Source organism: Emys orbicularis, chromosome 17, assembly GCF_028017835.1.
Source record: "Emys orbicularis isolate rEmyOrb1 chromosome 17, rEmyOrb1.hap1, whole genome shotgun sequence".
Taxonomy (NCBI): domain Eukaryota; kingdom Metazoa; phylum Chordata; order Testudines; family Emydidae; genus Emys; species Emys orbicularis.
This window is the reverse complement of record NC_088699.1, coordinates 17,783,024-17,805,517: the sequence shown is the minus strand read 5'-3', so window position 1 is coordinate 17,805,517 and position 22,494 is coordinate 17,783,024. Positions and strand designations below refer to the sequence as shown.

General features: G+C 40.2%; 1 protein-coding gene across 1 annotated transcript in view; it reads right to left on the bottom strand.

Moving 5' to 3' along the window:
- ZZEF1 (zinc finger ZZ-type and EF-hand domain containing 1) overlaps positions 1 to 22,494 on the bottom strand; it is a 77,928-nt gene that overhangs the window by 13,983 nt on the left and 41,451 nt on the right. The window contains exons 29-46 of the mRNA XM_065418227.1: positions 21,816 to 22,332; positions 20,912 to 21,076; positions 19,723 to 19,842; positions 18,558 to 18,719; positions 17,679 to 17,808; positions 17,279 to 17,417; positions 16,154 to 16,319; positions 15,310 to 15,569; positions 13,752 to 13,924; positions 13,023 to 13,182; positions 9,523 to 9,659; positions 8,247 to 8,524; positions 6,884 to 7,058; positions 5,314 to 5,446; positions 2,477 to 2,673; positions 1,705 to 1,824; positions 496 to 681; positions 60 to 160 (exon numbers count right to left, since the gene is read on the bottom strand). Of these exons, the coding sequence (XP_065274299.1) occupies positions 60 to 160; positions 496 to 681; positions 1,705 to 1,824; positions 2,477 to 2,673; positions 5,314 to 5,446; positions 6,884 to 7,058; positions 8,247 to 8,524; positions 9,523 to 9,659; positions 13,023 to 13,182; positions 13,752 to 13,924; positions 15,310 to 15,569; positions 16,154 to 16,319; positions 17,279 to 17,417; positions 17,679 to 17,808; positions 18,558 to 18,719; positions 19,723 to 19,842; positions 20,912 to 21,076; positions 21,816 to 22,332 (3,319 nt within the window). The remainder of the gene's footprint in view (positions 1 to 59; positions 161 to 495; positions 682 to 1,704; positions 1,825 to 2,476; positions 2,674 to 5,313; positions 5,447 to 6,883; positions 7,059 to 8,246; positions 8,525 to 9,522; positions 9,660 to 13,022; positions 13,183 to 13,751; positions 13,925 to 15,309; positions 15,570 to 16,153; positions 16,320 to 17,278; positions 17,418 to 17,678; positions 17,809 to 18,557; positions 18,720 to 19,722; positions 19,843 to 20,911; positions 21,077 to 21,815; positions 22,333 to 22,494) is intronic.

Below are 22,494 nucleotides of genomic sequence, written 5' to 3'. Positions count from 1 at the left end.
TAAAAGTTACCTTTCACATTCAATGACTATTTTTCTGCTGGATTCAGTAGCTCACTTACCTCTTTTGAACTTCCAGGAAGAAAGAATCTGTTCTTTTCATCTGCAGCTCATACATGGCACGAAGAATATGCAAAGGTGCATTGAGTGCGTCATGCGTCATCTGAAATAAAACGGAGGTAAGGTTAGGCGAGGAAAGGTGAATTTCAATTGGGGTGATCTCTACACACATTTTCCTGTTCTGCACATGAATAAAGGACTTATGAATTTCATAATCTCTACAGCAATAATTTTCTAAAAACATTAGTAATATTTATTATTGCAGTCCAAGCATAAAATTATACTTAATCTAGGCAATAATACAAGAATCAGTTCATGAATAACTAAAAATTAAAAGTAAAATCTGCATTAAAGACCAACATATGGAAACAATTGTGTGTAATCCAAATGAGGCACAATATCTTCAAAAATGGGAAAAACAGTTAGTCTAATAAGTACCAAGAAACATATTTTGGTTGCTTCATCCAAGCCCTCTAGAGGATCAAGTTTGCTCTGATCCAGATCAATGGGACTAATGGATTGGTCCACATCCTGATCTCGGTCCCTTTCCTCTAGTGGTGTATCCTCACGTTCAGCCAGGGAGCTGATCTCCTTCTTTGAGGAGTACAGCATTATTGACAAAATCTGCATGGAAAAAGGCAACATATGGTAAAACACCTGTAGATAGTATTAGTGTAGGTGCAATTGGCACTTGTAAAGAACATTATAAACACTTGGACCACGTTTATTAACACATGCTTTTCTAAAGAGGAACAGCACTTAAACAGCATTTCCCATTCCATAAATGCTTTACACTTTACAGGCTTCTATGAAGACATCTCAAATAATTAACCATACATTTAAAAAAAACTGAGAACAAATTAATTCTTCAACAAGTTTGAGAATATTAATATTCAAGCACAACAAGATAGGAACACAATAGAGTTAGCTGCAATTATCATCAACAAGCAAAATGGTGTTTTTTAGCCACAGTTCCTTTCCTTAAAAATAAATAAGTTAGATATTTGGCTCCAGGATGCACAGTAACATTAACTACTCATTATTAGGAATGGCAGCAGGGTAACATCACCTTGGTCTTGCCAATTTATATCAACTGTAAGCATCAAGGCTAGTACAGACACCATGAGCAAAACTTCACAGAGCTTGTCTGTTGCCATAACATAGAAAAGCACACTGCCAATTCTCCCTGCAATAACAGATGTTCAAAAGAACAAAGTGTCCAACTGTATGTTGGATCTCCCACCAGTTACACATGAATCATTACAATAGTGTATCTGCTTAAGAACTGTGTACAGCATCAGTATCTAATAGGTCTCTTGGAGATCTACGGATACGATTTTTGAAGTTAAAAGCTGGGATTTTCAAAAGGGCTAAAAGAAATTGGAAAAAAAAAAAAATAGCAAGGAGACTTTGGCTCCTACCCCCATTAAGCCCATTCAAAAAATCTCAGATTAAATCAGTTCAACACTAGCATTACTCAAAATGTATTTTCCATCATGTTCTGGGAACAAAATGGTAAATATATTTAATATATAAATAATAATGCTTCAAAGAAGTTTAACATGCGGTGAAAATGCAATGCCTTGAGCTTTTATGCCAATGGCTACATAAACTGTACATTTCACAAAATGTTACTTATTCTCTTACCTCCAAGTCTCTGAGAAGCCAGGTCTTACTGAAACCAGTTCCTTTGCTGCACTTCTTCACCAGCAGCTTAAGTAAACCCGAATGAAGAAAGGCTGCTTGGATCTCCTCAAAACCATGAGTCTGTCAAAGAGAGAGAAAAGTTACTGTGAGAGTTGCCTGTTAATACACAATTCTCACTGAGCAGGACCTTCTTTATGAGAAAAACAAAGGAGATTTTTTTTTTTTTTTTTTTTTTTTTTTTAATTCCGGCACAACTATAGAGATTCTCACTATTCAAGTCTTTAGCAGTACTCGCAATGAGATGTGTAATACCACTACCACCTCATTGTTGTTAGAGTAAAACTAACTGTACTCTGCACAATAAAAGAGGCCAGATGAACTCAAATGCATAATTTTTTCCTCAGAGTTTTGAGAATTCCCCCCCACCCCCGACTCATATTTCCTCCAATCTGACCCAAATCTACCGTTATGGTCCAGCAACTTCACAGAGGAAAATTGATCAAACACATGTCAACAATATTCCTTAATATACTCTTTTGAGCTGTGCTCTCAGCCTCTATGTGCAGAGGCTGCAAGGGGCCAGGTCTGACAAGTGACCTTGACTGTTAGTACTTATGTTATAATGTCTAGAACCCCTCAAGGATCAGGCCCATTAGGTGAGGTACTGCACACACAGGATGGCCCCTGACCCAGACAGCTCATAGTCCTCAACTCCAAACTTATGTAGCTGGTCAGACATACACACACACACACACACACAAAAATATATCACCTTCAGTGTTCTGTACAATCCTTTAAGAGCAAGAGACAAGACCCAGGTGGCTTCCACTGCCTCTGCATAGCTACTGTCCATGCTGGTCTGCAAAAGGTGGCTGGTTATAAAAGCAAAATGCTGGAGATACTGTCTCAGCTGAGTTTGGGATTCAGTGCTTTCTTGTTCACATTTCTGAGCCAACTGGTAGTCTTTTACTAGAAGAAAATAAAAAACCTGTCATGTTGGAATTTCTCTCTAGGCTCAGTTTATTATACTTATCATTTGTATAATCATAGCACCTGGGAGGCCCAGTCATGGACCAGGGTCCCACTGTGCCAGGCTGTAAAAACACAGAACAAAAAGAAAGACAGTACCTGCCCTCAAAGAATTTATAATCTAAAGAATCAAACAAAAGGCAACATGTGGCTAGACTCATAGACCAGCAAGAGAGTACAAGGGAGACAATACAGATCAGTAGGATAGGCTGCGGTCTAAGCACACTAGCAGCCTAACTGTTGTCAAGTTTTTTATAGGAATCACAGCAAAAGAGAGATGCTGGCAAGTCCTCTCCTAGCACTTAGCATTAAGTTAAAACTAAACAAGTATATTTAAGTCAATGATTAATGTGGGAATTACATTCCAATAAAGCAGAATCGCATTTAAAACTGGTGACATGAATTCCTTCATGAGGGCGTAGTTTTGCTACGGCTACACATTTTCCTCATTTTTGTTGGAGTGTATTGGTAAAATGTTCTCTCTTGCCTTTTGGTACAGAATAAAAATGCTTGGATAGTGAGCTGTCATCTTATCGCTTCCTTTGTACTGAAAATATCGCAAGTATAGTTAAAAACAGCACAAACTTCTGTTTAGCACTAGACAGAGTCAGTGGGCACAGAAGTACAAGTGTTATCTCATGGAACAGACAAAATCAGGGAAACTGATGACCCACAACTGATCTGGTGAATTAAATCATTATGTCCTCCTTTCACTATTCCTGCTAATCCCTGATCCATTTTTGACTCAACCAATAAGAAAACAGGAGAGTCCACACCTATATGACTGAGCCAGGGGTGGCCAACCTGAGCCTGAAAAGGAGCCAGAATTTACCAGCGTACATGGCCAAAGAGCCACAGTAATACATCAGCAGCCCCTCATCAGTGTCTGGAGTGCTGCCGCCGAAGCAAAAAAAAAAAAAAGGTCGGAGTGCTGTGCCCTCGCTCCCCCCTCTGCCCCGTAGAGCCGTCCCTGCGTCCCACCGCAGCACCTACCACCCACTGGCAGCCCCGCCGATCAGTGCCTTCCTCTCCCTCCCCACATCCCGATCAGCTGTTTCGTGGCACGCAGGAGGCTCTGGGGGAGAGAGGGGGGAGCGAGGGCACGGCAGGCTCAGGAGGAGGGGCAGGAAGGGGTGGAGTAGGGGCAGGGCTGTGGCAGAGCCAGGGGGTGAGCAGTGAGCACCCCCCGGCACACTGGAAAGTTGGCGCCTGTAGCGCCAGCCCCGGAGTCGGTGCCTATACAAGGAAACGCATTTTAACTTGTGAAGAGCCACATGTAGCTCTGGAGCCACAGGTTGGCCACCCCTGGTCTGAACCTTCCCGACTATCAAAGTGAAGCTTCTTAACTGGATAATCCTTTGCTTTCCACCTACTTTTAAATACTACAATAATTTCAATGTTCCTGGCATGCAGAATAGTCTTTGTTTTATTAGTTTCAAAATCTTAGTGCACTGGTCGAGTTATATGTTGCCACTAAACACTATATGCTAAAACTGAAAAGGTCAACTTTCATAATCTGTTTTGTTTACTATGCAATTTCTCTTTGGGCTTGACCTTGTCATTTTTCTGAATAAGCTAAAATTAAATTTTTTAAAAAGTCTTTACTTTGGATTTTGCTTGCAGTATAACCACCACAGGATGCAAAATGTCCAGTACAAACAAAAGACACCCCTTAAAGCAAATGTAAAGATTACACTAGCAAGCCATTCTACTGCCATGCCCCAGAATGCATCATTCTAAGATGTCAGAGATGATACATCCTCCCTAGAGTACAGATCAGCACATCTGGTACAGAACAATCATTTTTCCATTGAATGTAGCATGACTGTCAAAGTTTCTTGTCTAATCTTATTTCATAACTTCCGGGGTAGATTTCACAGACTTGAAGTTGTGTAGTATTAAAAAAAGTAGGATTTATCTGACTACATAGCCTCGTTCTTAGCAGTGGGACAGGAAAAAACTGGTTGGGTCACAGCTAACAGGTCCATTTATTGGCAATTAGCATATATCACAGGGCCTTCCCCCCCCAGACTCCATCTGCTAGTAGGTGGTCATGTCATATTTACTGCCAGAATGGCCATTAAGATATTTGAAGATTCATTTCTGGGCAGCAGAGTGAACCAACCAGCACATATTTATGCTGTGCATGCTCCTTTGGATGGCAGGGTTAACTATATGCAGGAGGAGCAAGTATTTTTAAATTTGCAATTAATTAAAACCTTTTAAACGCTCACAAATAAAGGACAAGACAGCAGCAGTGACCAAACAAACACTGTCAGGTTAACTTCAGATACAAGTACAGTTTTGTGAGGTCTCTGCAATAACAAAATCATATGAAGTGTTATATTCTGTGCATATTTATAAAAGCAACAATTCTTGTACTAGGTGATGTTATATCAGTTTAGCAGAAACCTAAAATTTTTCATCTGCTTTATGGGTGGAAATCAGATATATTTTCTGTAAGAAATCCAGCTCATAAACCTCTGTGTAAAATCATTTACTAAAATTTCAGGCTTTGGGTACTCAAAGATACTGTAAGGAAATATCACATGATTCTTAGATATAAGAATGTCAAGGAACCTGTTTTCCTTTTCCGGGTTTTGATGTCTACAACAACCGCCCTGTTTTTCTCAGTGAAGTGCTTTAAGATGATTACATTATGAGGTTCATTGGCATTATCCATGTACACGGAGCGAGTTCCCATACACAGCACCTGCATTAGCAGAACAAAGGGAGACAGAGGACTTCAGTTAACAGTCTAACTTTGTATAATACTTATAACTTTTATTTTTTACATTATCTTGCATACTTGGCTGCATTTTGGTTATAGTTAATATCGTACTTGTTATTTAAACAATTGTCCATTGCCAGATATGTGCTGGTTCACCTCTACCCCGATATAACACGACCCGATAGAACACAAATTCTGATATAACGCGGTAAAGCAGTGCTCTGGGGGGCGGGGCTGCGCACTCCAGCGGATCAAAGCAAGTTCGATATAACGTGGTTTCACCTATAACGCGGTAAGATTTTTTGGCTCCTGAGGACAGCGTTATATTGAGGTAGAGGTGTATTTAGACATGAAGTAGATTTTTGTAACAAAATACCTCAGGTGCATATTAACAACTTAATGGTACTCCGGTGATATATATGAGATACCAATATTAAGAATAATGGCTTGTTTTATATTGGTATAAAAGCCCTTTTTTGATGTTCAATGTTATGCTATTCTGGATTTCAAGTTGCTGGTTACAAGTTGCCCACAATGAAATGTATCCAAGCAAAACCCGAGCTATGTAATTATATTGTTTTCCATTAGACAAAGGCCACAACCAACTGTGCAAGAGACGAAGGATGAAGTCTCAGACATATCTTTGAGTTTTATGGCTTTTGTCAATTTCATAGAATCATAGAATATCAGGGTTGGAAGGGACCTCAGGAGGTCATCTAGTCCAACCCCCTGCTCAAAGCAGGACCAATTCCCAACTAAATCATCCCAGCCAGGGCTTTGTCAAGCCGGGCCTTAAAAACCTCCAAAGAAGGAGACTCCAGCACCTCCCTAGGTAACGCATTCCAGTGCTTCACCACCCTCCTAGTGAAAAAGTTTTTCCTAATATCCAACCTAAACCTCCCCCACTGCAACTTGAGACCATTGCTCCTTGTTCTGTCATCTGCCACCACGGAGAACAGCCGAGCTCCATCCTCTTTGGAACCCCCCCTCAGGTAGTTGAAAGCAGCTATCAAATCCCCCCTCATTCTTCTCTTCTGGAGACTAAACAATCCCAGTTCCCTCAGCCTCTCCTCGTAAGTCATGTGCTCCAGACCCCTAGTCATTTTTGTTGCCCTCCGCTGGACTCTTTCCAATTTTTCCACATCCTTCTTGTAGTGTGGGGCCCAAAACTGGACACAGTATTCCAGATGAGGCCTCACCAATGTCGAATAAAGGGGAACGATCACGTTCCTCGATCTGCTGGCAATGCCCCTACTTATACAGCCCAAAATGCCGTTAGCCTTCTTGGCAACAAGAGCACACTGTTGACTCATATCCAGCTTCTCGTCATGGCATTAAAGTGTAGTTTTTAGTGTTTAAAAGTAGAATTTGTAATTATCATAGCTCAAATCATTATGTATTGACCAGTATTCCAATTACCTCTGGAAATCCAACAAGTACCAATAAGGTGAAGATATTGGTGTGTTTTAGCTGGAAGGGCAGCTGCTTAATACAATGGTCTGTGAAAGCTGCAATCACACTATGCCACTGGGCAGAGGAGTTCAAAGCTCGGAGAATATCCGCCATGGAGCACGCCCAGTCCAGACCTACACGGCTGGAGAACAAGGTTCGACAGTATTAGGTGGTTTGACTGCAGACTGTTATACAACTATCCTCCCTCAAAACACAAAATCACTATTACATTATTTCCAACTGTCAGAAGGTCTAACTTTTTCATAGCATCACTCGAGGCTTTGAATTCAACAGAAATATGAATGCTATTAATTCCACTCATCATTAAATCATTAAAAAAAAAAAAAAAATCACATTGGCCTGCCATCTTAAATAGGATCAAAGGCCACAATGAATAAAAAAAGTTGATAGAAATTCAAGGCAACACATGGTCTTGCTAACTTTAGTTTAGGACTTGAAATTTTTTTCCCTCCCTTTACTTCTCCATGTACTTTACTTGTACATGAGTAAGACAGGCTTGGGAAATCTTTCTTCTAGATTTAATTTGCCGATTTAATATTTTGATATAATTGGATGCCAAAATATCTTCACATAATACACAGGATTGTGTATTTCCTTGATTGATGAATCTCTCTCTAAGACCAGTAGATTCTCCGCGGATTCTATCTTTATATTCTGCATGCTTTTCTAATTGGTTTATTAACCTTTCCAATCCCTCTTCCCAAATAAAAAAAACCTAGAGTGCAGAATAATGCTTAACACAGTATTTAACAAAGCATGCTATTAACCTTCACTCTTCAAGAGTGTTCTACTTCCACTTAAGGTACTGAAGACTGTACTTTCAAAGAAACTTTACTATCTCTCCCTGAATGCAAGACTTCTTTCTACCTTGCTAGACCCCTCTACAAAGACAGCTCCCTCTATCCTCCACTATAGGCCTTACCTCCCTATGTTGGTTCTTTCCAGCTTGACCTTTTGATATGACCTACCTTCTCCTGGACTGAGGAACATGTTGGAATTAGGAGGATAGGGAGACAGGCCACATCAAAAGTTTAGGGAGTAGGACTGGCCCTTGCTCTTCTCTAAACCCCAAAATCCTACCTCTTCCACAACAGTGTCCTATATTAGCCTCTGAAAATTACCCATCTCCCATTTGATAGCATCATGCGGCATGACCCTAAGAGATGTTGACTTCAATGGGAGCCCTGGCTAATACGCACTTCACAGGACTGGGATCAAGAATTAGCCCAGATCAGGTTACACTCCTCCCCTACTCCTGTTGAGCATATAAAATCAAGAATTATCTTTATAGGTGAACATTAGAAAGCACCTGTCTAAGCATACGGCTCCCAGACTGAACAAAAGATGAGTAGTCTTCCAGCCTTCTGGCACTGTAGACCCATCTCCTGCTGCAAACAGGCTGTGTTTGGCTGAAAGGACCTTTGTCACTGCAGCATCGACTTCTGCAGGCATAAGTCTCAGAATTAACTGGCCCAGAAGACCCAGGGTTAAATGATAGGTTTCATTTAAGTGGCCAGCATTGGAGATTACAACCTGAAACATCAGTGGGAGGATCTGTTCCAGGTTAATCAAAGACATTGTGCATCCCTGGGAATAAGAAAGAAAAATCTCATTAGAACAGGAAACATAGCAAAGCCTTTAGTCATAGTTATACAGTATAATGAGGGTTCGAGCAGAAACTTATTAGTTACTCAGTGTTCAGAAACCGTCCCCTTTTTGGCTGAAGTTTTCCAGCCTTGTATCTACATAAAGGGGGAAAATTTGAGGGAAAGCTATTCAACCAATTTTCAGCATGAGGGAGTAAAGAAAACACAATTTTAAAAAAAGGTTAAGAACTTTTGGCAGGTAGAAAGTGAAGTCCGGAATGGAAATAGCTCTGGCTGAGAAGATATTTCCATTGTTAAAGAAAAAATTGCTTTTGATTTGAGAGTTAAACACCTATAAAAGTCATACTGGATATAGGCAGTGAATTTTTTTTAGCTAAGCTTACCAAGTGTGCACCCAGAAAAAAAAACAGAGACAAATTAACTGCATAGTGATAAGCCTACTCACTGGTGCAAATCAATAGGGACAACCAGAACTGGGGGAAAAGGGCTCCAAGTGGCCCTTACAAGGTGTTTAGGGGATGGGGGCCTGCGGCCTTTTCAAGCTGCTTTCAGTTATGTTTCTTTTATATTGGAAATACTTTTTCCATAAAATAGGATACGGGGGGGTGGGGGGGGGGGGGAGAGGGAAGGAGACAAGGAGGGGAATTTACTCTGTGGTAAAACCTGGTGCATAAGCCAAGAGCAAAAATGTTAACACCAAGTTTAGTTGGGCTGATTTAAAGTTAGACAAACAATAAACAAATCTGAACTTTACCTGATGGTTGGTGGTTAATTAATAATGTAACTAAATAACCTAATAAAACACTTCAACATTAGCATTTTGACACAAGCTAGCAAAAAGGAGGAACTAGAGTAGCTCTTCCCAGCCTCTCCTTCTCCCATTACATCATTTGTTTCAGCTTGAATTTTCCCCATTTTTCTCACAACTCAACTAGTTTCCTGGGGGGTAGGGAGGAAGGGTTTGTACTTCATTCTTACAGATTTGAAAGGTGGTAACATAGCTGCCAGCAAGCCAAGAATCCTCTTCTGAGAGCATTCAGCAAAGACTTGCTCCTGGCTAGGCATTAGAGCCTTCTCTGCCTGCTTTTGGGATGAATCTTCTGAATTTTCAGCATCTGTGTTTTAAATAAACATGAATTTAAAAACAGTAAAACTGTAGAACATAAGTGAAAATTTAATATTTTAAAGTCTGAAATAGTAAGTATAAATAGACACACAAAAAGACGATGGGCTTGTCTACACAGTGCGTTAGTGCACACCAGCGGGCTGTTGGTTCTAGACCACACTAGCATGAGGTGCATCCTGTGTGGACCCTGCTGGCTTGCACTACAAGTTCCTTAGAGTGCGTTAATGTATAGTCTCATTTCAAACAATACTACATTAATGCATCTTTATGACAAGCCCTATATCTAGTAAACTGGCTCAGAGACAGAGACTTTAAAGTCACATCATTCTGATTACCATCTTGTGTATCTCCTCTTCCAACTTTATCAACCTTATTTCAGAAGCTTTTGTGCCTTGGACTACTAAAATTAGACCCACTGCTGTGTATACAATCTGAATGAGTGGAATCCCAGCTTTTAAATATTGCAAAAAACATTTAACTTCCCACTTCATGGGTTCTCAAGAATACTGACTGCTAAAACTATATCTGATTTGAAATGAGTGGGTGAGTATAGCTGGAAAAGACAGATTAAATCAAAAAGCTTTGCTTTTAAAGCATGGGTTGTGATGAAGCAGGATTTTTTGGAAGTATTTTTATGTATCCTCTGTGTGCTTCAGTTTCCCCCTATATTGTGCACTGCTACCCAGTGTGGGAAATAGGCTTAAGACTGCTTTCAGGGCTGACCAAGAGACACAGGAGAGAGACAGATGTGTGTGTCCCCTAGCTATCTGAGTGGACTGAATGGGTCACTAAAAGGATTTACCGAGGCCAACCCATATCAACGGAAAACCCAAGACGACAACGGAAAGCCCCAATCACCAGAATATTTGACACCTAGCAAACAATAACCCAGAGGAAGGAGCTTTTCTCTGCCTTTCAGCAGGCCCTGTCCAAAGAACAAAGGACAGAGATGACCAGCAGGTGATAAAAAGAGTTGGTTTCTAGAGGTGGCTGGCTGCTCTCTCCTGGGACTGACTCAGGAGGTCTGAGAGAGACAGAGCCTGACATGGAGTTCACTACAGCATGGCTAATGAACTGCTCAGTCTTGACCAGAATGGACTACGCTTTAGCCTTTATTTCTCTAGGCTAACCCAAGGACTTCCAATACTGTGTTCCAGTTGACTTATAAACCCTACTCTGTTTTGAAAAATGTTGCTTGGGTGCCACTGCAAATACTTGCTGAGGTGCATTCTTGAAGTGTGTATAAATCTTTACAGGAGTCTACCTCAATGGAACTTGCTGGGCAGAGCTCACAGTATTGAAGCAGGAGTACCAGAGCTCAGAAGCTTGAGTCGGGGAGGCAAGGAGGCTGTGGGGCCTACCCTGAAGGAAGGAGTGGGACTCTGTGGGGGTCTGCCACACTGAAAAGGTTCCTCCAAGAGACACTGTTTAAAACAGCGATCGGCAATCTTTCAGAAGTGGTGTGCCGAGTCTTCATTTATTCACTCTAATTTAAGGTTTTGCGTGCCAGTCATACATTTTAACATTTTTAGAAGTCTATAATATATAACTAAACTATTGTTGTATGTAGAGTAAATAAGGTTTTTTAAATGTTTAAGACGCTTCATTTAAAATTAAATTAAAATGCAGAGCCCCCCGGACCGGTGGTCCGGGCAGTGTGAGTGCCACTGAAAATCAGCTCGCATGCCGCCTTAGGCACGCGTGCCATAGGTTGCCTACCTCTGGCTTAAAAGCTGGGGTGTAGCACTGTGACGAACTGGGACTGTTCTTAATGTGGTCTTTGAATGCTGAGTGGGGAGTGTTGGCTGGGAAGGCAGGGGAGTGTGGCTAGGATGGTCTGCATTGGGGGATGGGAGACTGGCCATGAGGGAGAATACGAGCATGTAACATGAGAACCCAGGAAGGGGTTAGAGGCCAGGTGACACCTTTGCCCGGGAAACTGAACAAAGGCTGTGGGAGGGGTCGCTGGAGGGGGGAGTTTCAGAGCTGGCTGGTGGAATGGCTGGGAGGGAGACGGGGCTCTGACCCCCCAAGGGGCTGTGGTGCCCTGGGACCCTAAGATGCACCTAATTGGGGGGGGATCCTGTTGTCTGTGCCTGCAAGACCTATCTTGGACTGTGTTCCTGTCATCTAAATAAACCTTCTGCTTTACTGGCTGGCTGAGAGTCATGGTGAATCGCAGGAAGCCGGGGGTGCAGGGCCTTGTGTCCCCCCCCCCACTCCGTGACAAGCACTGAGCCTGTTAATCCATGATATGGCAGGCTCCGAACTTGTTATCTATGAGCAGACTTGATTCCACAGCTTTCCCCATTTCCTTATCACTGATGCAAAGATCTCAACAGCAATTCAAAAGGAGTAAGAAATGGGTTTGCAGAGATAATTCAAGTTACAGTTACTGTTAAGTCATCTTCCTTTCTCCTTTGAGAATTGCCTCTACATATCTTCACTCTAGGAAACCCTTCATTTCTGGTTTAGGGAGGAAAATCTGACATTATGAGAACGTTGGCTTGTAATTAGATTCTCCAGTCCCTTGTGAGTATAGTCACACATGGATAATATTGTCCATGGGATCTTAAACCTTGTTTAAATATGTTTAAAGTTATGTCTAACAAATAAATTGTATTATGCAAGGGTGCTATTAAACCATTATTTCATAGTTTACTGACCACAATTTAGTTTTTAAAAAATGTAAGCAGTACTTTCTAGATTACATACCTTAATCAATAAAGGCATCTCTATAAAACCTCTAATTTTATACTAAAAATTTAAAAAGAGACAAGATCATAGGCACAGCACAGCTTTTGATGTGCACTTTCAAGAGAACACAAGCGGAAGGAATGGACTTTAAACTAGTAGAAAAATGAAAACAAAGAATACAGAGAGGGGAAGGAAGAGAAAAAGATTTAAATCATCTCTGCAACTTAATACACAGCAAGCAGATAATGATTATATTGAATATATTCACTTGAGTAATCTAGAGAAATGGGTTTGAAATGCCTGAGAGAAATTTACTAAGCAAGAAAGCATGCTTAATCTTTGTAATGTATTAGATCCAATAGCACTATAATTTGTATGTAGAGATATACTTTACCATAATCACATAACATATGCAATTCAGTTTGATCTTTCAAACCTACTGCTAGCTATGTGGTAATCTGTACAAATTGAAATTCAGGTAAAATGCTCTGTGTATGCGTATTCCAAAGCCATAAGATTATGAGGTCTTGATGCAGCAGCCTGTTTACTTCAACTGAATCTATTTATAAATGTACAAGATAAGGATGGACACAAAAATACAGCTGTGTATATGTGTGGAGCATGTGTATGTTGGATGAAATGGGAAATCTCTTACCTGGAAGACGTGAAGATATGTCATCTACAGAATTAAGAGCCAGTGTCTCTGAATCCTGTCTCAAAACATCTTTCTTTGATAAAGGAGCATTAGAAGGATTGCTTTGGCTTTCTTTTTTTTCTACAGAAGACTGAATTTCATCACAAACATCTCCTTTCCCCTAAAAATAAAACAAAATAAATATACCAAGAGACTGAAGAACTATTTAATTCACTGAGTTAAAGCCACAGAAAGAAATTGAGTCAATTATTTTCACTTGGCAAAAAAAGTTATTTTAAATTATAAAAACCCTTCATTGATATATTTCATGCTATGTTCAAGCCTTAAGTTTCCATATGCAAAATAAAAATTACACATTTTCCCTATGTTATATGTAACGTTACATCCACAAATAAGTTTCTCATACATGGGAATCTATTTGGCCTATGAAATCAAATTGTAACAGAATTGTAAGGCTGGGGAGGGGCACTACGTTCCTGAAAACTAATTTAGGCGCCCATGGTCCATTCAGAGGGGAAACGTTTTGTCCGTCTCTCACACAGCTTTGAAGAATCAGTCACTTTTAGAAATGTGAGGTGACCCAGTGATGCAGGTATAACATGCCAGTTCACTTACTGCATCCCACATCACTGGAGAAAAGAATGGAAATATTTATCACTGTTGAGGATCATACAAGAATGTACATCAACTGAACTGTACTTTGGAATTTCGTAAAGAAGCAGTACTTACATTGCAATGTACAAAAGAGCCTGTCCTTGGCTTTTTATTCATTCCCTTGGCTGCTTTATCACCAGCATGGCCCTCTATAGTGCCACCTGTTGGAGGGCTGACAGAAGTGGTCTCATTCTCTGAGAAAGATTCACCTTCTGGCAACATGCAGAGGAGAGCTAAAGCTTTCAAACCTGAGGGGAAAAGATTACAAAATCTATTTAAGGATTGGATACTAAGACATGTAGCCTTTCACAACCAAAATCTGGTAGCTGCTAGCAAGAGACTCAGATATGTTAATCTATATAAAAAGGTGCCACAAGTACTCCTCATTCTTTTTGCTGATACAGACTAACACAGCTACCACTCTGAAACCTGATTCCAGGATTGTCACTCTAAAGTGGCCAGAACCAGCTACAAACACAGTTGAGAGCTTAGAATATCACCAGGTTCACTCATCACTGGTACTCACAATCTGTTACCATCCAATTTAAGTTCACAGCCATTTCCGGCTTTTTTATACTTTATAAATTAGACCTGTATGACAGAACAAGCTTTTTCCAAGTTTTAAAGAAAACCTTTAACTTTCAAACACATTTTACATAGAGCTGTATTCTGTCACCTTATGTCACACTGAGTAGAATCTTAGGGCTTGTCTACATTACCTGCAGCGATCGATCCAGCGGGGGTCGATTTATCACGTCTAGACTAGACGCAATAATCGACTGCCGAGCACTCTCCCGTCGACTCCGGTACTCCACCAGGACGAGAGGCGCAGGCGAAGTCGACAGGAGAGCGTCAGCCATCAACTTACCACAGTGAAGACACCGCGGTAACTAGATCTAAGTACGTCGACTTCAGCTACGTTATTCAGATAGCTGAAGTTGCCTAACTTAGATCGATCCCCTCCCCCAGTGAAGTCAATGGGACTGTTTCTGCAGCACCTTATTTCACATCATGAATAAGATTAAAAGTATCTGGCCAATAGTGCAGATCAAGAAACACTTTTCATCATGTCATATTTTTTTCTTCCTCAGGGCCCCTGTAAACAAGATAACTGCATCCATATCCAGGCACAGTGTGTCTTCTTAAACTGAAAATTTATGAGAAGTTGTCCCAGTATATTACTCTAATTTTCTTAAGCTTTCTCTTTTCCATCACATGTTCAGTTATCACTAAGAATATTGTTACTCTAATAATAATATTTCTAAATGATCAGTTATAAAATATTATCTGTACTATTAGTGAAATGCAAAGTAGCTTCCCTCTGATATTAATATAATATATGGAGATATACCTATCTCATAGAACTGGAAGGGACCCCGAAAGGTCATCAAGTCCAGCCCCCTGCCTTCACTAGCAGGACCAAGTACTGATTTTGCCCCAGATCTCTAAGTGGTCCCCTCAAGGATTGAACTCACAACCCTGGGGTTAGCAGGCCAATGCTCAAACCACTGAGCTATCCCTATTAAGCTAGGCTTTTCTTTCCTTGGAAAACCGCAAAGTGATTAATTAGAGGCTTTGCACCAGGCTCATTCCAACAACTATTGTGTTTCAATAAATGGAGGATTTGGGTCACCTTTTCCATGCTGTGCTTTCATCAGGCAGTCTCCAATAAGCTGTATACATTGATGTTGCAGAACTCTAGCATGACTGAGAATCTGCGAATCAAGTTTCTCTCCTACTTCATCCCCACTTGCCAAGTCTGCACAGTAGAGTGTCAAGGCAGCAAACAGCAGCCAAGAATAGTTGTGGATATAAGGCTGGATGAGTCTCTGTCGGTCACTGATTCGAATGGTCACCATCGGATATATTGTGATGCTGTGAGTGGGAAGGTGACTGAAAGAAAGTGTTTACAGTTTAGAACTTAAGTTTAAATGCAAGTTTTCTTTCTGAAAAAGAAGGAAAAATAGAAAGCATGTTTCAAAATTTCTAACTGCAGATCCTTACAAGGCGTAAACTGTCAGAGTTCCATTGGGCTCAAAGGAGCGCTGACGATTTACACTAGTTGAAGATCTGTCCCTAGAACTCCAGCTCTACAAATCAAGTTTATGTGAACAACTTTGGTAGCAATCTTGGAGTGGTGGAGGTAATAAGAAAGTAAATCTCCATATGTGTAACGAGTGTCTTTCATGCTCACCAACTCTATCTTATCAATCTTCTGATACTTCTGGGCGGTGAACACTTTTAGGACTACAAGGTGTGAAAGATTTGTAACCAAGTTACTTTGAAGTTTGGGCTAGGATTTAGAGCTGAAAACTTTTGCTCAACATTTGCTACTTTTCTCCTAAGGACAATAATTAGATGTTCTGGGGTCAGACACAGGCTCCCAAGGAGTGACATTAGAGTGACTGTCTGTAGGAGGTGTTAATCGCTGCTGTTCTTGCCCACAAGCTGGTGAGTATGGAATCGCATACCAATACCTGTCAGAGTATTTCTTTGCAGAATAACACCCATAGCAAAGATCAAAGTCATCACACACATTGCAGTTCATCCGGCGACCTATAATAACCCCTTGGCAATGATCACAGGCATATTCCATGTTAACCATTTCATGGTCATCCTCATGACCTTTAGGTTTAACGCCACCTAGGTAGAATTAAAAAAAAAAGTTTGCATCTGCAATGACCTTTAGGTACAGTATCTATCTTCCCATTCTTTTCATAATGTAATGCCAGTATATGCTTCTTATGTTATTTTTCTTTTCTTTTATTACTATTATTGATTAGATGAGTACACATGACTAGAGAACTCTGTTTATCCCTCTAAGCAGAGAACTTGATCTACAAGCAGCATTAGATAATCAATGGAAGCCAACACTTAATTTATAAGCTCTGGACACCAAAGTTCTGCTAGTAGTTCGGTGAAAAAGGGGAGTCTGAGTTGTGAAGGTATGTCCAAGTTGCAGCAAGTGATCAGATATGCCATATTAGAGAAACTTTTTTACTATATAAATTAGCCTTACCATAGGATCTACAGTATGTTGTGCTTTATGAACTGAATGATCAATGTCATTCACATCACCTATATTCTCTTTTCCAGCTCACCATGATCCTTTCGTAGAATATTGCAATATAACTGGTTCCAATACAACCGATAGAGTTCATTCCAAAAGAAATCCACACTAATCAAATATGGTTACATTTTTGTTTAGGAGACAAAAATCAAAGATAAAAGGAAGGAGAAAAGATGCAAAGGAGAAATTTTATGTTCAGAATTCCATGCCAAATTCAAGTTCAGATGACACTGGCAACTTGCAAGTTTGAATCCTACAAGCACTTGTGAATTCAAAATCACTCCTCTAGTTGTACTTATGTTAGTGTGTTCATTAAAAAGAACATGAATCAGATATATACTGAAAATTTAGGCGGGTGACATTCAGATTAGAAAAAACAGGAAAAATTACAAGTGTTAAGATTTTGGGAAGTTTCCAAAAAAAAAAAAAAAAAAAAATCTTTCCCTTTGCCCATTTCATAGAAAACTTTCTAATGTATGATCTGGAAAGACATTGTTTCGGCTCCAGAAGTATTTTCTGACAAGATCCTTACCTAGGAAACAAGTTTTACATAGATCCATATCATTGCACTGCAAACAGCGGTAGCGATGCCAGGGTGCAATCTCATCACAACCATCACATGATATGTCCACGTTCAATAGGTCACAGTAACGAGCAACAAACATGTGCATCTGGAACAATAAATGGACACAATTTACATGTTGAATCTTTCTTGGTTTTGAGAAAGCCCTTTCGAAACACAAAGCAGAATGTTCCCTTCTGCAAGAAAGCATGATGCATGCACTTCCAAGGAGATTTTCAAAGGCACACAGGGGAGTTCGGTGCCCAACTCACAGAAAACCAGTGGGAGCTTGCTGTTTCTCTCTTTGTGCCTTTGAAAAAAAATCTCCTGCAAGGAGCATGAAAAAATAAAAAACAAATCATGAGGTCACCTTTCTCTGCTTCTCCGGGTCAGCTTGGGCTATCTTTTCATACCAGGTCTCAAACATTACATCCTGACAGTCATCCATCCACTCGGAGTTTTGCTTGTAGTCTGCAATCTCATCTTCTTCACTCCACTGACTAAAAAAAGCTCAAAATTAAGTTTGAATGCAAACAGGCTTCCTAATAATGCATTTTGGGATAGTTTATTTAAAAAACTAAAATTCAGACACAATGTGCTAATGAGACAAGATCATGTATTTCACCTAAAAACTGAAGCACCGCCACAATATTCCAGAGACCTTTCCCCCCTGCTACAAAGAGGGTTGTTGGTTCAATTTGTTTTGTTTAAAAAAAAAAAAAAAACCACACACACCGCCCCCCCCCCCCCGGGGCGAACACACATCACCTAGGAAATCCAAGCTCATAGAATTGCTGTTGGGTAATTATGATAGAATATAGGCAAATGAAGATTATTTCCTTCTAGAACAAACGGGCCAAGGGTAAAAGGGTAAGGTTAAAATGAATGCACTCTGAGTCATGCAGATGCGATGCTCATGCCAGAGGAGTAAGAGGATGTCTATCTTGCTGGTAACTTGCCAGTAGTGTGATACTGCTTGGCAATAGTCAGTTTAAAAACCAATTTCTGCTAGTGCAGCAATTACTACTCTTTACATCTCTGTAAAGTTTTCAAAAGCACTTAAGACAATGCGACTTAGGAGCCTAAATGATTTAGTATCTTTTGAAAAATGGGACATAAATGCTTTTGAAAATTTTACCTCACCCGTCTTCAGTGTCTTTACTACTTGTTTCAAAGTTCAGAGCTCATTCTTGCCAAAAACTGTACAAAAACTTAGTTCTATATAAAAATTATAGTCTTGCTGACTTACCAAATCACGCTGTCATGAATACTTATGTTTTCTTGTGACATAGTCATAAGAAGAAGTGGTAACTGTATATCAACAAAAAAGGAAAGATCACTTGGTTCCCAGCTCATATCCAAGAGGTGAAGGAGGGATGTCTGCACGCAGGATAAGGCAGGGAGCAATGATCTAAACAAATTGGGAAAAAATGACAGCTTTAATCTGAAGTTGAAGCAGTATGATTTTGGGGGAAAAGAATAAAGTATTTATCACTAAAGCCTTAAATAAGTTATTGCCTGTTAAATTAAATGAACAGTAGAACCTTACTTTACTAACCCACAAGCTTTCAAAATGCCAATAGTTCTAATCAACAAGTTGATTGTCTCACTATGCAGTTTTAACAGCAGAGTGTGCTGTGGTGCTGTCTCCTGTCACTAATGCTTTGTTATTCTTGCCAAATGTGCTACAGTACATTTACTATTATTGATATACTCCGAAGTGTATACTAAGAGGCAAAAGTTACATTACATATGTCAAAATAAATGAACAAAGTGATCCAGTACTGCTGAATTTTATCCTTGTCCTTACTAATTAGCAAAATTAAGTAAAAAGTGATTTTCTATACTACAGTAGCACCAAAAAGCCCCAATAATAATTACAGCTAAGGCTAAGATTTTGTCACACATTTTAAGTAAACGTCACAGACAGGTCATGAGCAATAAGGAAAAATTCTCGGAAGCCCGTGACCTATCCGAGACTTTTACGAAAAATATACAGAACAAAACGGGGAGCTTCAGGCTCCCCACACCACCCAGGGGGTCCCGGTCCGGAGCTCCGGGGCTCCCACGGCGGCCCAGAGCTTGGTCCCCGCAGTTCCCAACTGTCAGGGGTGGTGCAGAACCCTACAGCTCCCAGGCACTGGGGCTCAAGTCATGGAGGTCTCTGGAAGTCACGGAGGTCTCTGGAAGTCACGGATTCCGCGACCTCCGTGACAAAACTGCAGCCCTAATTATAGCCCATCATGTCAGACTGCATACAAACAGAGGACAGAATGGTCACACCACTACCAGAATTTACACTCTTATTTGATACAAGGCAATAACAGTAACTAATAATAGGAGGGAAGGTGTGAGGGAGGACAAAGGTAACAAAAATAACATTCCATGTTACATAGGTGGGCTATATTCCGTACCTGTCATTAATGCTGTTAAATCCCTTCATGGCATTGACCAAAAAGAGAACAAGCTGATAGTAGGACTCTCGAATTTCTTTGTGCAGTTCAGCACCACAACCTTCCAAGTGTCCAAAATAACTAAAAGTTAAAAAGTCAGTTTAGCAGATGTAGAATCCACCACTTTACTTCACATAGCACACTTTGTTCAAATACAAGTAGAATTAGAAGCGAAGCGCAAAACAGGACACCAAACGCAGATTGTTCCTATGGAACTGTCAAACGTATCAAGATGACTCATAACATTTGACCACCGGGCCCCGAAAAGTCCAACTCAAATAAATTTTAAAAACACACAGCAAGAAAGCAGCTAACAGATCTTACACAGCACTCTATAATGAGAACTCAGTTTGCGCAGCAAGTCAGAGGCAATCAGCTTTAGAATCTACGTAGACACATTATAATCACCATCTTTTAAGAGTTATGTTGAACACCTGTCAGTCATATTTAAAATTAATTTATCTTTCCAAATCCCAATATTCACAGAGAAGCAACTGAATGACTAAAAAGATGAGTTGGTAAAACACTAGCCATAGGACACTGCCAGAGGAAGCTAGTTCCACAACTAAGTATCTAACTGCAGATTAGCTAATACATTAATTCATGGAGAAAAGACTCAAAAGGGAAAAGAACTCTCCCAAGCAAGTATTGCTGACAGAGCAACTAAAATTAATCTAACCCAGGTAGCCTAGCTCCAGCTTAAATTCTTATTGAAGGAAAAAGATGAACCGATCCTATTTAGGCAGCAGTTTAAACTGAAATAATAAACAGAAAGCTAAAGAGTGTGAATGTCTAAGACTATTCTAGTCTAATTTTCTGTGTTTTCTGTGATCCAGTTAGATAATTGGGAACATTTTAATAGCTATATGCTGCTGGTAAGCTGCTGACCCTTGTTGGCATAAATAGGAATACTGAAACTAAATCTCCAAGTACCAATATGAAAATGTAAACGATCAAAATGCACCATAGAAAGTGTGCACAGAATCTTAAATATTGATCTGAGCACAATATATGCACTTGCTCTTGTATCTGTATTCACAAGGCCATCACTTCTCATTCTTTTCACCCTGGGCAATCAGTATTGAGTCAGGGCATGCAGACATGTTATACAGAATAGTGTTAGCTCCAATTTTCTAAGAAAGATACTTACTTTGTAAAATCTTTCTGGCAGGCCAGAAGTTCCAAGAGAAAGAGTACACAAGGTGGATGGAAACAGTGCGGCTGCCCAAGAGATTCTAAACACTGGCGGATTGTCTTCAGCACTTCTAGGATACTTTGGGCTTGGGCTTTCCTCAAAGCAAGGACCTTTAAAATACTAGGAAAAACACAAACTCCCAATGACAACTTCAAAACACCCGTTCTTCAGTACCTCATAATGCAATCAACACTTGAGAAGTTAAACAAGTTTGATGAGTTGGCACCTAAATTATTAACTGTACTGTATATTTCCTTGAACACCATGGTAATAACAATAATGGGTTATTTACAAATATTTTACCCAAAGTCGCAGGGTGAGTGGCAGAGCCAGGAATAGAACCCAGGATTCGCAACTCCCTGTTCCAACCTCTAAACCTTGGGCTGGTTCTGGAAGAATGTCCTCTAGTTAAAATTTGCAGATTGGCCCTTTGAAGATCCCTTCTCTAACTGTTCTAGATCTGTTATCCAAGACCCACTAACTCAGCTAGGCAGTTGTAATTTCCAGAAGCAGTTCCTTCCCCATTCAACCACAGACAGGAAGTAACACCACCTCACAAGCAGATTTGATGAAGCAGGGCAAACTGCAGCATAGGGACAGTAAGGGAATGTAATCGCTATTCATAATCCTGAAATTCTGTGAGTTAAATGAGTCAGATTAAATATTCCTTGGGAACCTAAGGTGGGTTGGGAGCCATAAGTTTGATGCCTTGATATCAAAATATAATGGACTGTTTTTCAAGTACCTGAAATTAGAGAAATATTACTAAAGATAAAAATATACTTTATCTCATCATCTGAAAGCTCTGAAGTCACTCAACCTTAAATACGATGGACTGCAAATTTTCAAGTTTGCTCACCTTTCATGGGAAAGTGATTGATCCTTAATAAAGTCTAATATATTTTTCAGTACAGGATATTTCTCCTTCACAGTGGGCACTGATTTAGGCTCTTCCATTGATCTAAAAGATAGCAGCCTTAGTCTTCCACGGCTGAACTGAGATTTGCGAGTTGGAGTGGAGGGAGGAGATGCTGTGTCCTCTTGCTGTGAAACTGTATTTTCAAGGGGCTTACTTTGAGATTCAGAGGCTACTTCTGTCTGGGGTGGGTCTGGTGCTTGCTTAATCTTTGTGTCAGAGTCTACCACTCGACCCCTTTCTGCAGAAGCAGGGTGAATTACTCCATTCGAAGACAATGAGTTTGCTGCTTGAAAATCTGCTTCTACGATAGAACTAGTCTTTTGACGTTTATCATCGTGGTACTGTTGGACATCCTCTACTTCTGAAGCATCCCAGTTATCAGAAGCAAGATCTTTTGCTTTTTCTCTCACAGGCAAAAATTTTAACAATAATAAGCTCTTCTGAATACAGTGTTTTGCTGCAGTATAAAAATTGGTGGGGGAAGGGGGAGGGAGGCAAGTTAGTAGAATCACCAGATCAAATCTTGTGTAATACCTTTCCTACGTAATTTAAGTAGAAATTGGCTCTTATTTTTTGGCTCTTAAATTTTTTATCTTCTGGCCAGAAAGTCCTGGAAGTA